The sequence below is a fragment of the Kogia breviceps genome, chromosome 8, assembly GCF_026419965.1.
Source record: "Kogia breviceps isolate mKogBre1 chromosome 8, mKogBre1 haplotype 1, whole genome shotgun sequence".
NCBI classification, from domain to species: Eukaryota; Metazoa; Chordata; class Mammalia; order Artiodactyla; family Physeteridae; genus Kogia; species Kogia breviceps.
The window spans coordinates 41,439,862-41,457,190 of NC_081317.1; the positions used below are offsets into that span (position 1 = coordinate 41,439,862).

Here is a 17,329-nt window from a genome sequence, read left to right on the forward strand (position 1 = left end):
AGAAGACCTAAATAGACATTTCTCCAAAGAGGACATACAGATGGCCAGCAGGCACATGATCAACATTGCTAATTGTTAGAGAAATGCAAATCAAAACTACACTAAGGTATCATCTCACACCAGTCAGAATTGGCCATCATCAAAAAGCCTACAAATAATAAATGCTGGAGAGGGTGTGTAAGAGGGAACCCTTCCACACTGTTGGTGGGAATGTAAACTGGTGCAGCCACTATGGAGAACATTATGGAGGTTCCTTAAAAAACTAAAAGTAGAGATACCATATGATCTAGCAAGCCCACTCCTGGGCATATATCCGAAAATCTCTTATTCAAAAAGATGCATACACCCCAATGTTCATAGCAGTACCGTTTACAATAGCCAAGACATGGAAGCAACCTAAATGTCCTTCAACAGATGAATGGATAAGGAAGATGTGGTAGTTTTGGTACCAAGATGGCGGAGTAGAAGGACATGCTCTCACCCCTCTTGCGAGAACACCAGAATCACAACTAGCTGCTGGACAATCATCGACACGAAGACACTGGAACTCACCAAAAAAGATAACCCACATCCAAAGACAAAGGAGAAGCCACAATGAGACAGTAGGAGGGGTGCAATCACACTAAAATCAAATCCCATAACTGCTGGGTGGGTGACTCACAGACTGGAGGAAACTTATACCACAGAAGTCCACCCACTGGAGTGAAGGTTCTGAGCCCTATGTCAGGCTTCCCAACCTGGGGGTCCAGCAACGGGAGGAGGAATTCCTAGAGAATCAGACTTTGAAGCCTACTGGGATTTGATTGCAGGACTTTGACAGAACTGGGGGAAACAGAGACTCCACTCTTCGAGGGCACACACAAAGTAGTGTGCACTTCAGGACCCAGGGGAAGGAGCAGTGACCCCAGGGGAGACTGCACCAGACCTACCTGCTAGTGTTGGAGGGTCTCCTGCAGAGGCAGGGGATGGCTGCGGCTCACTGCAGGGACAAGGACACTGGCAGTAGAAGTTCTGGGAAATACTCCTTGGTGTGAGCCCTCCCAGAGCCCGCCATTAGCCGCACCAAAGAGCCCAGGTAGGCTCCAGTGTTGGGTTGCCTCAGGCCAAACAACTAACAGGGAGGTAGCCCAGCCCCACCCATCAGTAGTCAAGTGGATTAAAGTTTTACTGAGCTCCGCGCACCAGAGCAACAGTCAGCTCTACCCACCACCAGTCCCTCCCATCAGGAAACTTGCACAGGCCTCCTACATAGCCTCATTCACCAGACGGCAGGCAGCAGAAGTAAGAAGAACTACAGTCCTGCAGCCTGTGGAACAAAAACCACATTCACAGAAAGATAGACAAGATGAAAAGGCAGAGGGCTATGTACCAGATGAAGCAACAACATAAAACCCCAGAAAAACAACTAAATGAAGTGGAGATAGGCAACCTTCCAGAAAAAGACTTCAGAATAATGAGAATGAAGATGATCCAGGACCTCGGAAAAAGAATGGAGGCAAAGATTGAGAAGATGCAAGAAATGTTTAACAAAGACCTAGAAGAATTAAAGAATAAACACCTAGAAGAATTAAAGAACAAAGAAACAGATGAACAATACAATAACTGAAATGAAAAATACACTAAAAGGAATCAACTGAGGAATAACTGAGGCAGAAGAATGGATAAGTGACCTGGAAGACAGAATGGTGGAATTCACTGCTGTGGAACAGAATAAAGAAAAAACAATGAAAAGAAATGAAGACAATCTAAGAGACCTCTGGGACAACATTAAATGCAACAACATTCACATTATAGGGGTCCCAGAAGGAGAAGAGAGAGAGAAATGACCTGAGAAAATATTTGAAGAGATTATAGTCGAAAACTTCCCTAATATGGGAAAGGAAATAGCCACCCAAGTCCAGGAAGCACAGAGAGTCCCATACAGGATAAACCCAAGGAGAAACATGCCAAGACACATAGTAATCAAACTGGCAAACATCAAAGATGAAGAAAAATTATTAAAAGCAGCAAGGGAAAAATGACAACATACAAGGGAACTCCCATAAGGTTAACAGCTGATTTCTCAGCAGAAACTCTACAAACCAGAAGGGAGTGGCATGATATACTTAAAGTGATGAAAGGGAAGAACCTACAACCAAGATTACTCTACCAGGAAAGTATCTCATTCAGATTCGATGGAGAAATCAAAAGCTTTACAGACAAGCAAAAGCTAAGAAACTCAGCACCACCAGGCTAGCTCTACAAAAAATGCTAAAGGAACTTCTCTAAGTGGGAAACACAAGAGAAGAAAAGGACCTACAAAAACAACCCAAAACAATTAAAAAATGGTAATAGGAACATACATATCAATACTTAGCTTAAACGTGAACGGATTAAATGCTCCAACCAAAAGACACAGGCTCACTGAATGGATACAAAAACAAGACCAATATATATATATACTGTCTACAAGAGACCCACTTCAGACCTAAGGACACAATCAGACTGAAAGTGAGGGGATGGAAAAAGATAGTCCATGCAAATGGAAATCAAAAGAAAGCTGGAGTAGCAATACTCATATCACATAAAATAGACTTTAAAATAAAGAATGTTACAAGAGACAAGGAAGGACACTACATAATGATCAGGGTATCAATCCAAGAAGATATAACAATTATAAATATATATGCAACCAACATAGGAGCACCTCAGTACATAAGGCAACTGCTAACAGCCATAAAAGAGGAAATCAACAGTAACACAATAATAGTGGGGGACTTGAACACCTCACTTATGCCAATGGACAGATCATCCAAAATGAAAATAAATAAGGAAACAGAAGCTTTAAATGACACAATAGACCAGATAGATTTAATTGATATTTATAGGACATTCCATCCAAAAACAGCAGATTACACTTTCTTCTCAAGTGCGCATGGAACATTCTCCAGGATAGATCACATCTTGGGTCACAAATCAAGCCTCAGTAAATTTAAGAAAATTGAAATCATATCAAGCATCTTTTCTGACCACAATGCTATGAGATTAGAAATCAATTACAGGGAAAAAAACGTAAAACACACAAACATATGGAGGCTAAACAATACGTTACTAAATAACCAAGAGATCACTGAAGAAATCAAAGAGGAAATCAAAAAATACTTAGAGACAAATGACAATGAAAACACAATGATCCAAAACCTATGGGATGCAGCAAAAGCAGTTCTAAGAGGGAAGTTTATAGCTATACAAGGCTACCTCAAGAAACTAGAAAAATCTCAAATAAACAATCTAAACTTACACCTGAAGGAACTAGAGAAAGAAGAACAAAAAAAACCCAAAGTTAGCAGAAGGAAAGAAATCATAAAGATCAGAGCAGAAATAAATAAAATAGAAACAAAGAAAACAATAGCAAAGACAATAAAACTAAAAGCTGGTTCTTTGAAAAGGTAAACAACATTGATAAACCATTAGCCAGACTCATCAAGAAAAAGAGGGAGAGGACTCAAATCAATAAAATTAGAAGTGAAAAAGGAGAAGTTACAACAGACACTGCAGAAATACAAAGGATCCTAAGAGACTACTATAAGCAACTCTATGCCAGTAAAATGGACAACCTGGAAGAAATGGACAAATTCTTAGAAAGGTATAACCTTCCAATACTGAACCAGGAAGAAATAGAAAACATGAACAGACCAATCACAAGCATTTAAATTGAAACTGTGATTAAAAATCTTCCAACAAACAAAAGTCCATGACCAGATGGGCTTCACAGGTGAATTCTATCAAACATTTAGAAAAGAGCTAACACCCATCCTTCTCAAACTCTTCCAAAAAATTGCAGAGGAAGGAACACTCCAAAACTCATTCTATGAGGCCACCATCACCCTGATACCAAAACCATACAAAGATACTACAAAAAAAGAAAATTACAGACCAATATCACTGATGAATATAGATGCAAAAATCCTCAACAGAATACTAGCAAACAGAATCCAATAACACATTAAAAGGATCATACACCATGATCAAGTGGGATTTATCCCAGGGATGCAAGGATTCTTCAATATATGCAAATCAATCAATGTGATACACCATATTAACAAATTGAAGAATAAAAACCATATGATCATCTCAACAGATGCAGGAAAATCTTTTGACAGAATTCAACACCCATTTATGATAAAAACTCTCCAGAAGGGCTTCCCTGGTGGCGCAGTGGTTGAGAGTCCGCCTGCCGATGCAGGGGACACGGGTTCGCGCCCCGGTCCGGGAAGATCCCACGTGCCGCGGAGCGGCTGGGTCCGTGAGCCGTGGCCGCTGAGCCTGCGCGTCCGGAGCCTGTGCTCCGCAACGGGAGAGGCCACAACAGTGAGAGGCCCGCGTATCACACACACACACAAAAAAAAAAAAAACTCTCCAGAAAATGGGCATAGAGGGAACCTACTTCAACATAATAAAGGCCATATACGACAAACCCACAGCAAACATCATTGTCAATGGTGAAAAACTGAAAGCATTTCCTCTAAGATCAGGAACAAGACAAGGATGTCCACTTTCACCACTATTATTCAACATAGTTTTGGAAGTCCTAGCCATGGCAATCAGAGAAGAAAAAGAAATAAAAGGAATACAAACTGGAAAAGAAGAAGTAAAACTGTCACTGTTTGCAGATGACATGATACTATACATAGAGAATCCTAAAGATGCTACCAGATTAGCTAGATACTGATTAGCTAGAGCTAATCAGTGAATTTGGTAAAGTTGCAGAATACAAAATTAATGCACAGAAATCTCTTGCATTCCTATACACTAATGATGAAAAATCTGAAAGGGAAATTAAGGAAACACTCCCATTTACCACTGCAACAAAACGAATAAAATACCTAGGAATAAACCTACCTAGGGAGACAAAAGACCTGTATGCAGAAAACTATAAGACACTGATGAAAGAAATTAAAGATGATACCAACAGATGGAGAGATATACCATGTTCTTGGATTGGAAGAATCAGTATTGTGAAAATGACTAAACTACCCAAAGCAATCTACAGATTCAATGCAATCCCTATCAAATTACCAATGGCATTTTTTACAGAACTAGAACAAAAAATCTTAAAATTTGTATGGAGACACAAAATACCCTGAATAGCCAAAGCAGTCTTGATGGAAAAAAATGGAGCTGGAGGAATCAGACTATCTGACCTCAGACTATACTATAAAGCTACAGTAATCAAGACAATATGGTACTGGCACAAAAACAGAAATATAGATCAATGGAACAAGATAGAAAGCCCAGAGATAAACCCACGCACCTCTGGTCAACTAATCTATGACAAAGGAGGCAAGGATATACAATGGAGAAAAGACAGCCTCTTCAATAAGTGGTGCTGGGAAAATTGGACAGCTACATGTAAAAGAATGAAATTAGAACACTCCCTAACACCATACACAAAAATAAACTCAAAATGGATTACAGACCTAAATGTAAGACTGGACACTATAAAACTCTTAGAGGAAAACATAAGAAGAACACTCTTTGACATAAATCACAGCAAGATCTTTTTTGATCCACCTCCTAGAGTAATGGAAATAAAAACAAAAATAAACAAATTGGACCTAATGAAACTTCAAAGCTTTTTCACAGCAAAGGAAACCATAAACAAGACGAAAAGACAACCCTCAAAATGGGAGAAAATATTTGCAAATGAATCAACAGACAAAGGATTAATCTCCAAAATATATAAACAGCTCATGCAGCTCAATATTAAAAAAACAAAAACCCAATCCAAAAATGGGCAGAAGACCTAAATAGACATTTCTCCAAAGAAGACATACAGATGGCCAAGAAGCACATGAAAAGCTGCTCAAGATCACTAACTATTAGAGAAATGCAAATCAAAACTACAATGATGTATCACCTCACACCAGTTAGAATGGGCATCATCAGAAAATCTACAAACAACAAATGCTGGAGAGGGTGTGGAGAAAAGGGAATCCTCTTGCACTGTTGGTGGGAATGTAAATTGATACAGCCACTATGGAGAACAATATGGAGGTCCCTTAAAAAACTAAAAATAGAATTACCATATGATCCAGCAACCCCACTACTGGGCATATACCTAGAGAAAACCATAATTCAAAAAGATACATGCACCCCAATGTTCATTGCAGCACTATTTACAGTAGCTAGGACATGGAAGCAACCTAAATGCCCACTGACAGATGAATGGATAAAGAAGGTGTGGTACATATACACAATGGAATATTACTCAGCCATAAAAAGGAACGAAATTGGGTCGTTTGTTGAGATGTGGATGGATCTAGAGACTGTCATACAGAGTGAAGTTAGTCAGAAAGAGAAAAACAAATATCGTATATTAACGCATATGTGTGGAACCTAGAAAAATGGTACAGATGAACCAGTTTGCACGGCAGAAATTGAGACACAGATGTAGAGAACAAACGTATGGACACCAAGCAGGGAAAGCTGCGGGCAGTGGTGGTGGTTGTGTGATGAATTGGGCGATTGGGATTGACATGTATACACTCATGTGTATAAAATTGATGACTAATAAGAACCTGCTGTATAAAAAATTAAATTTTTTTAAAAAGATGTGGTATACACACACACACACACACACACACACACACACACACACACACAGGAATATTACTCAGCCATAAAAAAAGAGTGAAATAATGCCATTTGCAGCAACATGGTTGGACCTAGACATTATCATACGAAGTATGTCAGACAGAGAATGATAAATACCATATTATATCACTTATATCAGCAGCCCCCCAACCTTTTTGGCACCAGGGACGGGTTTTGTGGCAGACAATTTTTCAACGGCCCGGTGGTGGGGGTGCGGGGGAGGGTTCAGGCGGTAATGCGAGCGATGGGGAGTGATGGGGCGTGACAGGTGAAGCCTCGCTCACTGGCCTGCAGCTCACCTCCTGCTGTGCGGCCAGCTTCCTAACAGGCTGCAGACCAGCAGCAGTCTGCAGCCTGGGGCGTGGGGACCCCTGACTTTTATGTGAAATCTAAAAAAACAATGATACAAATGAACTTATTTACAAAACAGAAACAGACTCACAGACATAGAAAATAAACTTGTGGCTACCAAAGGGGAAAAGGGAGGCAGGGATAAACTAGGAGCTTGGGATTAGCAGATACTAACTACTATATATAAAACAGATAGACAACAAGGTCCTACTGTATAGCACAGGGAACTACATTCAATATCTTGTAATAAACTATAATAGAAAAGAATCTGAAAAAATATATATGTAAAATTGAATCACTTTGCTGTACACCAGAAACTACGACACACTGTAAATCAACTATACTTCAATTAAAAAAATATTTGCAATGCATATTCAAAGAGCTAATTTTCATAATATTAAAAAGTAGTTGTAAATCAATAAGTAAAGATCAATAATCTATTGGCAAAAAATAGAAACAGATAATTAACAAAAAAGGAAATAAACATACCAAAAGGTGCCTAGCCTACTTAAAATAAATTTGTAAATATACAAGATACATTTATCACTTCTCAGGTTGACAAGGATAAAAAATGTGACGTGTATGGGAAGAGAGGCACCCTTAGGCAGTTTTGGTGAGGGTACAAATCCATACAACTGGTGGGGCAATTAGGCAATATCAACATTTAAAATACTTAAACCTCTTTATCCATCAATTCAACTCTTAGAAATTTCTCCTACATATATATTCATACTTGTGTACAATGACATATATATGAGGTTCGTGTCAGCATTATTATTCAGAGCAAAAAAACTGTAATTAACTAAATTTACATATAACTAAATAACTGAATGTGACATTGAAGATAAATTGTGTTGTAGCTCTATCAAAGAAGACTGTACAGCCACCAAAGAAAATTATATACACAAGATATATTCATATTATTAAATAAAACAGAATAAGAAGTGTCTGTAATATGTTTCCATTTGTGAAGAAAAATATATCACTTTATTTATGCCTCCTATGCCAAACCAATTCTGAAAGATATACAGGGAAGGAAAAGGGCAGACAAGGGTAAGAAAGAGACACACTACATACCTTCTTCTGCCTTTGGAATTTTGTACCATGCATATGTGTGCCTACTTTAAAAAAAAAAAAACAATTACTTGGGCTTCCCTGGTGGCACAGTGGTTGAGAGTCCGCCTGCCGATGCAGGGGATATGGGTTCGTGCCCCAGTCCGGGAAGATCCCACATGCTGCGAAGTGGCTGGGCCCGTGAGCCATGGTCGCTGAGCCTGCGCGTCTGGAGCCTGTGCTCCGCAACAGGAGAGGCCGCAACAGTGAGAGGCCCACATACGGCAAAAAAAAAAAAAAAAAAATTACTTTTAGTTATTGAAATAAAATAAATGCCTCCATCAAAAGACCTCGTCCCTGCTCCTCCAACCTTTCCCCTCAATCCAATCCAGACCACCCACCTGCACCTCTGCTAGAGGTAGATTGCATTTCTTACTGCCAAATGAACTCCATGGCCCATGCATCTGCTAGTAAGTTTCTCTCCTACACACACTCCTTTCACCCACAGCCTGCCCTTAAACATTCAACTCCAATGTCACTCTACCCAGGAGCCTTCTCTGACCATCCATCGATGCTTTTTCCCCTCAAGAATGGGATGTTTGTGACCTGGGCCTCACAATTGAATAAATGATTCCATTTGTTCTACATTGCTGGCTTTTACTTTGTGTGGATTAGTCTTCTTTTGGAAACCAGATAGTGAAGTGTCTTGAAAGTAGGAAGGCAACATGACTAAAATATCTTTGTACCCTTGACACTGCCCAGCTTAGGACTGAGCACAGATTGATGGCTCACCATGCCAGATGGGTGGAGGACTGGATGCTGGAGGAAGGACCAAGTAGTAACTTCAGAGGTATTGAGGCCAAGCATTTTTTGGCTGGGAGACCACTTTTACCAGGGAAAGACTCTCAAGGAAATTCAGAAATTTTGAGATATTGGAGTCATATCACAATATCCACAGACAGCCAAGCAGGTAACATAATGTCTAAATCAATAGTCAAGGTGTAGGAGTGATGGATCCTGGGGCTGGTTGGAAAACATCTGTCATTCCTAAAAGTTAGCAAAATCCAGGTTAAAAAAAAAAAAAACTCCTCAGGTAAACAGCATATATCCAGAGTAGATACATGTGATCCTTAGTTGGAAGTGGCCACTTATCTCTGTAGGAAGTGATCTTCCTGAGCAAGCGGAATGCTGTCACGTGGGTAGAGGTGCTTTGGAACACAAAACTTTGGATAGTCCTCCAGAAGTGAACCAGATTCACGGGCCTCCATTGAAGGCAGTGTTTACATTCTCTTCCCACCACACAGAATAGAGGCTTCCCTTCCGCCACATATTTAAATTTAAAGATGTTTCCACCTTGGCCTTTCCCTACCACATCAGCTATGGTCCCCTTCATGCACCTCTGGTTTCCCATCACCCACTGCCTGTAACATCAAAGTTCTCCATTCCCAAGCCATACCAGACTCTGCCATCCCTAAACTCCTGTGTGCTTCGCACATATATTTCCAGTACAGGTGGAGGAGTTTATAGAGGTTCCTCTGTTCCAGCCACTCTTCCTCAGTTTTCGGGGGATGGGTGACCAGACAACTGTTGCAGAGGAGGAGCCGAGCTGTCAGGCTGGTAGAGGGTGTGGAGAATGAAGACAAAGTGGGAGCACAGACACTGCCTGTGAGCGGCACCTTCAGTCCTTACAGACAACCAGATACCCTCATCTACAGACTGAGTCACCAGTGAGCTTCCCTAGACGGGTAAAGGTCTTTGACACCACAACTGCCTTGTGAAACAGGAGGGCTTTGTGGTGCAGTCTGGTGGCCTGGTTCTGTCATCTGTGAGGCGGAGGCCACAAGGCATAGCATTGGGAGTCATTAGGCACCAGGACCCTGAATGCCTACATATAGGGATGGTTGGTCTTCTCATGCTAATGAGGTTTAGACCATGCTGAGCCTGACTTCTGTTTTGTGGGATTTGGGGTATCCCTTATATACCTATGGCTCCATCTTCATTATTATCCTAATTATCTGGCAAGTGAAAAAGAGTTACCATGGATTAACACTGGAACCTAAAAGGAGCTGCTGCCGGGTAGGGAAACACTATGACCATGGCTGAACTAATCAAGCCTCAGATAAGATACATTCAATTACTCTTTATAGTAATTCTCTTTCTCAGAGCCTAGAAATAATTCTTTGCCAGGCCATCCCTGCAGTGTATTCTAATTGAAAAATCAAGAAATCTCTCTATCTGGCTTGGGTTGAGTCCTAGGTAAAATGGAATCTACCTCACTGGATCTCTTCTGACCTCCCAAAATGGCAGATTTTTCTGATAGGTGGACTTAGTAAGCAAAAGTCCTTGGCTGAGAACCACTAACCATTTAATCAGTTCCATTATTCCTCCTGTATCACACTAAACCCCCTGAAAATATTGTCCTGGGAAAGGGGGCAAGAGGTATGGAATGTGGAGAGCCCTGAAGTAAGCACACAATAAATAGAAAAATGAAATATTCAGGTGAAAAGGTGGAGTACAGGAAGGCAATATAGGAGAGTGTATAACATACAGACAGATATATGCAAAGGGACTGGAAAATGTATATTTCCTTTGTTTCACTTCAGACATGAAAAAGAAAATCATGTCCCAGCTTCACATTCTCTTTGATCCTTAAGCGTCACCGAAAAGTCAAACAAAGGGCTAGAGATGCAGCATCAAGAGGTAAAGTCCCAGTCTCTGCTCTGACTCCCCTCCACTGTGGGTGAGATTCCCGTGAACCCTGTCCCTCGATGACCCCTGGTGTCAGGAGCCAGGTGCTCTAACCACTGAAGGCTTCAGTTCTCCAAGTTGACAAAATCTGCCAGAGAACTGTTTTGGGTGGGAAATCAGAGTCTGGGAATGTTCCAGAATTCTCTACCTTACCCCTAGGAATAAAGAGTGAGGGAGCAGGGAAGAAGTCCTTAATTGTGTCATTTACTAGTTTTATGTTTACTAGTTTCCACTTCCCTGTGGAAGTCACTTCATCTTTCACTCTTGTTACCATGAAATGAGCATCTGATGATCCTGCCTCACTCACAGTGTAGTTGTGAAGATCAAATGAGAGCAGGTGCAGGAAAGCACATCATACCTGGTTAAGTGGTACACAGACGTGCCTTACAGCACTAACTGTTGGAGTTTGCGGTCTCCTCTCATACAAAGGCCTTCAGCTTCCTATAGGATGTCCCTGGATCCACTCCTGCTCCATGTAACACTGTCTCCTGGTTTCTCAGCTAGGAGACTTTCCCGGGAAGAAGCTGAGAAGCCGTGGGAACTGCCCTCTCTCATGAGAAGGTGATCTCTTGCTCTTTGCAGTCTCCCAACTCCCAGCCTGGTCTGTGATCATTTCTCTGCTTGGCCTGGGGCAGGGTTGGGGAGAAGGATAGTGGCTGAGAGGGAGCCAGACAGTGGAGCCTGGAGCACTGGTTGAGAGTGTTGCCAGGGCAGAGGGGGATCAGATATTTCAGGAAAGAGGAGTTTCCTAGTTCTGCTCTGTGCTAGGCTCACAGTGGCCCTGGAATTCAGAATTTCACTAGTGCATAGTTCATAAAAGACTCTGCATGGGTTTGCACTCAGCCACAAGACAAGTTTTACAGTCAGGAGGATGGATAATTAAGTGATTAATTGTCATCATTTTCATATTCTCTTTACAGCTACAACCTTTCAAGGGCAGCCCCCTGGACCCTGCTGACATTACCTCCTCTGGTTCTGTCTCCAGGGGGGCCAGTTCCTGGGACAGCCCTCAGACAGGAGCTTGTCATATATTATACCCTTCTTCTCTAGATCTCTAGAGAATGGGGAGGGACTCTCAAGAGATGTTGTGTACACCCTTTAATCCCCAGAACACAGAATTCCCAAAAGGATCTCCTTTTCTACAGTTTAGAAATACTGAATACCAGGCTGCGACCTAAGCCCCAAAAGAGAATGACTCCAGATTCTACCTGGTGATGTTCCTGGTGCTGCCCCATCAGCTAACCATTGGCTCCCCCATCTACCTGGTTCCTTCTAGTTCAGCTTCTCAACACAGGTCAGCAGGGAACTCACCCACCTCCCAGTCTCTCAAGGCCCTGTGCTCCCTCCCCGCTGTTGTCTGAGACCTCGCCCAATAAGCCCCAGGCCCTCAGCCCAGCCCGCCATAACTTGCCAAATGGCATTTCCCTAAGAAAAAAAAAAAAAAAGTACATGAGTAAACACCCAGCAGATCCAGGCCTCAGGGTTTACAGGACTAGGGGAGGGCAGGAACAATCTCCAGGCCACACACTTGCAAAGAGGCAGATGTCACTCCATCAGTAACAAACAGTTGCCATGTTTCCCTCCCAGCCAGGGCTGGCTTCCTCAGGAGGGGAGCGTGCGGCAGCTCCTGTATGCAGATTCCTGCTGCCAAACCTGCGATGCCATGGCTCTGGAGATTCAGCAGGTGGTGGTGGGTGAGAACACCCTGATCTCCCCCACTTCAAGGAGGCCGTCGCAGGGCTGCTCTTACCTAGAGATTTTGTCCACGTCTAAAGTGTCTTCTGAGCAGAGTCTGGAGCACCGTTCCCCACACTCCAAAGACCCTTCACTTCCATCTGCAACCCTCACAGTGTCAGAGAAATCCTTAACCCAGTCAGCTGCCCAGTCAACTGGTGCAGCTAGCATCCGTGATTACTGGGCTGAACACCTCAAGCTAAGGCAGGGATTTCAAGTACCAGAGGTGCCCAGGGGCCCAGAGACTACGTTTTCTTCAAGGTTTGAGGAACCTAAGGTTTCAGTGAACCTGCAGGAGATGATGCAGAGCAACCCCAACCTTGTCTGTGGGAACCAAGGCCAGCAGCCCTTGAATTCTCAGGTCTCTCTGCTGACCCTGAACCGAGAAATCACAACCCTGACATATGCTATGGCCTTACATATGGTCACTGTCCTCCCTGCCCACCTGTTATTCCTCAGTACTGAAGTCTGGAGGCTTCTTGAGGTACATGTAAAAGGACTGATGCACTTCCAGAGGTGGGGGCTTCCCAGACATGTGGAAGAGTCCCTGAGGCAGCTTATACCAGATCCGCCATTATTTTACCACCCTGTACATAACCAACCAGTTTCTTTCATCCAGAATGATACTTCTCAGTTCTCTATTGAGAAATTTGGGACCGTTTCATACCAGAACTGGGGTTCATGTATGGCCGGCCAGCCCAGCCAGGACTTCTGGGTTTCTAAATAGTCCATTATTGACCCAGAACAAAGACACTACTACCAGCAAATCCCAGACAATATGGCTCTAGCCTTGCTCTCTCCAGCCCTTAAAGAATTAAGGGGCCTTTATCTAATGCCTGGGCAACAGGCTAACGACTCAGTGGGCCATGTGCAGCCGAAATATAGCCAGCTATTCTGTGGCCTCCCTTCTCTGCACAGTGAGTCCTGGGTTGACACTTTCTTGGGTTCTAAAGGCCTCTCCATGAACGAGAGCATGTCCAAGCCCCCCTTGAAGGCTCCTTTTCTCTTCAAGAAGCTCTCCTTCCTCCCTCTGATGCCTAAAACTCCACCCCAGTCAGCTCCACCCTCTTCTCCATCTTCCCCAAATCGGATTGCTCCACCTGAGCACCGACAAGCTCAGATCAATATCCCGTTTCTGACCCTAGATGAGTGTGAAGCCTTGGAGTGGTACCTGCTGCAGCGGCAGCTCCAGCTTCAGTGGGGCTTGCCAGATGTTTTCCAGAGAGATCAGCACACCCAGAGCCCCGTGAAGGATAAGCCCTGCAACAAAGCCCAGTCTTCTGAGACTGTGAAAACTTCCTGGCCAGGGCAGCCCATCTCAGTCCTCACAAGGGAACTACCCTTCTTCCCAGAGCATGCCAGGAGGAAGCTGGAATTCCAACTCCAGAGACAGTTGATTCACCATTGCTGGGGCCTGCCCCAGAAGATCCAGCAGTCCATCCATTTGCTCCTGTCCCCCGCTGACGAGCAGACTCTCTCCTGGAGCAGCACAGTCCTAGACAATGTGAACGTCCCCCGACCTACAGCTCTAGAGGGCACTGGCGTTGGCAACCCATTCCCAGCCATCAAGGACCCAGTGTCAGTCCCTATGCCACACTTGTTTGACCAGGCCAAGGCAATATTGCAGAGCCACATCGACTCCAAATGTGGGCAGATTCACCAGGGCAAGGTTCCTGTCTATGTATGTGGCTCCTGGGAGTGCAGAATTCCTGGGGGCCTGGAAGTGGCTCCCTTTACCTGAACCCCAGAAAGCAAGCCCCTAGAACTACAGGCAGCAAATGATCCAGACAAACAACAGAAAATTACACCCTGGATGCCAACGGCCCTTGACCAGCAGCAGCAAGCCTCACCAGATGCTATCACTGAACATCCTAAGCTGCCCCAAGCCCTGTCCGAGGGAGCCGTTGAAAAACTGGAGACAACTTTACGGCACAAGTATCTGGCCTTCTTGTCAGGGATGCCTGCTCTTTATTATGTGGCTCTCTCCAGGGCCATGGCCCCAGCAATAACTTCCCAAGCTATGAAAACAGAGATGATGCCTGGCCTGTTGAATTTCCAGTAGAACCTCTGACTCAGATGACCTTACCTGAAGAGCAGAGTCTAAGTCCTGGGCCAGGCTTTCAAGATGCCAACGAGACTTGTGCAGACATTGCAGGTGAGTTCCAGGCTGAAGTGCAGATGGAAGGAATAATCAAGATGGTGCCTCTAGAAAGCCAGACAGAGCCTGCAAAGCCCTACTCACTCGGGGAACCCATCTTGGCCAAACTAAATTTCCATCTGAGAAAGAAGATCCTAGAGATAAATTGGGAATTCCCCTAAAGGCAAGGGAGTCCAGGGAACAAACTGTAGCAATGCCAGAGAACATATGGACACAGGAGTCTCTTGGGAGTCTAAACAACCACGGAAGAACATTGCTCCAGGAACTCCCCATCCCACCAGATATGCCACGTGCCCTGGATCCAGAATGGCTCCACCTCAAACAACAACTGGCCACTGAGTTAAAGGCAGTGCATCAGAAACAGAAGCAACCCAGTTCCAGGGCAGTACCCCATGATTCTGTCCACTGGGCCTCCAAGATCTCACTACCCAGTGGGGACAATGACAGAGACCCAGGTGCTTTGTGTTCAGCTGGAGGCCGGTGTGAACAACCCCAGCCTAGAGGAGCCCCAAAGCCCTGACAAGAGCAAGGACTCAGCCCAAGACCCCACACTGGCAGAAAAGAGAGAGGAGCCAGGCAAACCCAAAGTGGCAGGGGACCACGGAGAAGGGGATGCCAGGTTTGCAGTCCCCTCCACAAGAGAAAAAAGCCACTCCGCTGAAGCCCAGAGGCCAGAAGGGATGCTTCTGAACAGGACACCCTGCAGCCCCTGGCGACGGAGACATCGCTTTCACCCTGATGCTCCCTGTCAGCACAGTCCCCAGCATCACCCTCAGCTTAAATTCCCAGAGATACCTCCTGGAGTCCCTGGGCGGAAAGACTCAGAGAAGAATGACCTGCAAGACAGTCAAGCCAAGCTCAATGTCATCCTCAAACCAGCAAGGGCTCCTGAGAATGCCCAGCCTGTGGTGCCCCAGGCGTCACAGGGCCAGCCTTTCCTGGGCCAACTCATTCCAGGTGAGCCATTGCAGGGCCAAACTTTACAAGGTCAGGTTTTGCAGGGGCAGATGATGCCAGGCTATACTCACAAGAGGCCCAGCCTTCCAAAATCTGGCTTGAGAAATCAGATGAAATCTTTTCTACACTGTATTAAACCCAAAACAAAAGGCAAAGGGCGTGAGGAATCCATGTCCTCCACATGTGAGAAAGTGGCTAACACAAGAAAAGAAAATGTAGCAAAGAGCCTGGCTCCAGCCATAAGTTCCAAGGGGTGAACTAAGACAGAGAAGACAAGAGAGGACCCAAAGGCCAGGTTTCCGCCTACTGAGAAGCAGGTGGGCCTGGCCTTCTTGGATGGTCCCCACTCCCCAGACAGTAAGCTCCGGCACCGCTCCCACTCCCATCAACTCCACTCTGCCTCAGTCCTGGGCATCCCCCGCCGCTGCCCTCGGCACTGTCCTCGAGTGGCTTGTGCCATCCAACCAGGGGACCCACCCTCACTCTCACCTCGGATGGAAATATTGGTCTGCTCAAGAAGACCCAGCGCATTCGAAAGACTCTGTAGTCTCCTCAATGTCTGCATCCCTAGAATAGGACTGCTACTGTCATTTTCATTAATGTACAGGTGGGCAGAGTGCCACCCAAAATATACTCTATATCTCTAAGCAGAGAGGTGTCTGTCTGCTCCTTCTCTCTACTGTGGTGTGTTCAGGGAAGGCATAAGGGAGGTAAATGTCCTTCTTATCTAGGGAAGGAGTTTTAACTCACACTTAAGCTGGGTAGCACTCCACACAACAACTCCCCTCACTGGACTGTGGATAAAGGAACTGGAGCAGAGAAGGAAGGCCTTTGTCTAAGGTACACGGTAGGTAAAGGTCAGGCTTGACTTCTATTATGGCGTCCTTGGGCCCAGAGGAGCAATGTGGACATGAGGATAGTACTGTCAAGAAGGAGTGGCCAGGAATCCCACAGGCAAAATTCACTGATGACTTCTATATATGCCCACAATCTGGAGGGGAGTGACAGTTTTCCAACCTTGAGGAGGTGCTTTTTTTTTTTACCAACAGTATATAGCTAATATGACTAACGTCAAAAGCAAATGGTAGACTCTCCCCTTTCTGCATCCTGTTGGTTATTGGTTAGATCTTTCTGGAGAACTCACCTAGGAGGCTGCTGTAGCTCTCTTGCCTATATCCCACTTCCACTGCCTAACAGCTGCATGGAATGAATGACACCTGGAATGAAGATCACAGTAGGACATGGAGAGGGGCTTGTCCCCCACACCCAAGGGTAGGCAGGGACAGAAGCAGAGAGGAAGACCATGTAGATGGGGGTCTGAGTCCCTGAGATAGAAGCTGACATGTTCCTGGGACTTCCCTGGTTGTCCAGTGGGTAAGATTCCGCGCTTCCAATGCAGGTAGCCCAGGTTCAATCCCTGGTCGGGGAAGTAGATCCCGCATGCTGCAAGTAAGAGTCTGCATGCCGCAACTAAGAAGTCCATATGCCACAACTAAGAAACACGCATGCTGCCACGAAGATCCCGTGTGCTGCAACTAAGATCCAGCACAGCCAAAATAAATAAATATTTTTTAAAAAAGAAGCTGACATGTTCCTGAAGAAGCCATGATAAGAGGAAAGGCTTGTTTGCTATGTACTCAAAAGAAGTTGAGCCAGGAAGCCAACCTGATACCCAAGTGCTTTTAGAGGATG

General features: G+C 44.6%; 1 protein-coding gene across 1 annotated transcript; it reads left to right on the forward strand.

The window, feature by feature from the left end:
- Positions 1–9,972: 9,972 nt before the first annotated feature.
- Positions 9,973–16,284, forward strand: LOC131760796 (protein SPATA31F1). Its single transcript, XM_059070911.2, is given in 7 exon segments — positions 9,973–10,116; positions 10,695–10,740; positions 11,289–11,349; positions 12,376–14,561; positions 14,564–14,827; positions 14,830–15,119; positions 15,121–16,284. Coding segments are annotated over 7 exon segments (4,155 nt in total).
- Positions 16,285–17,329: the final 1,045 nt, after the last annotated feature.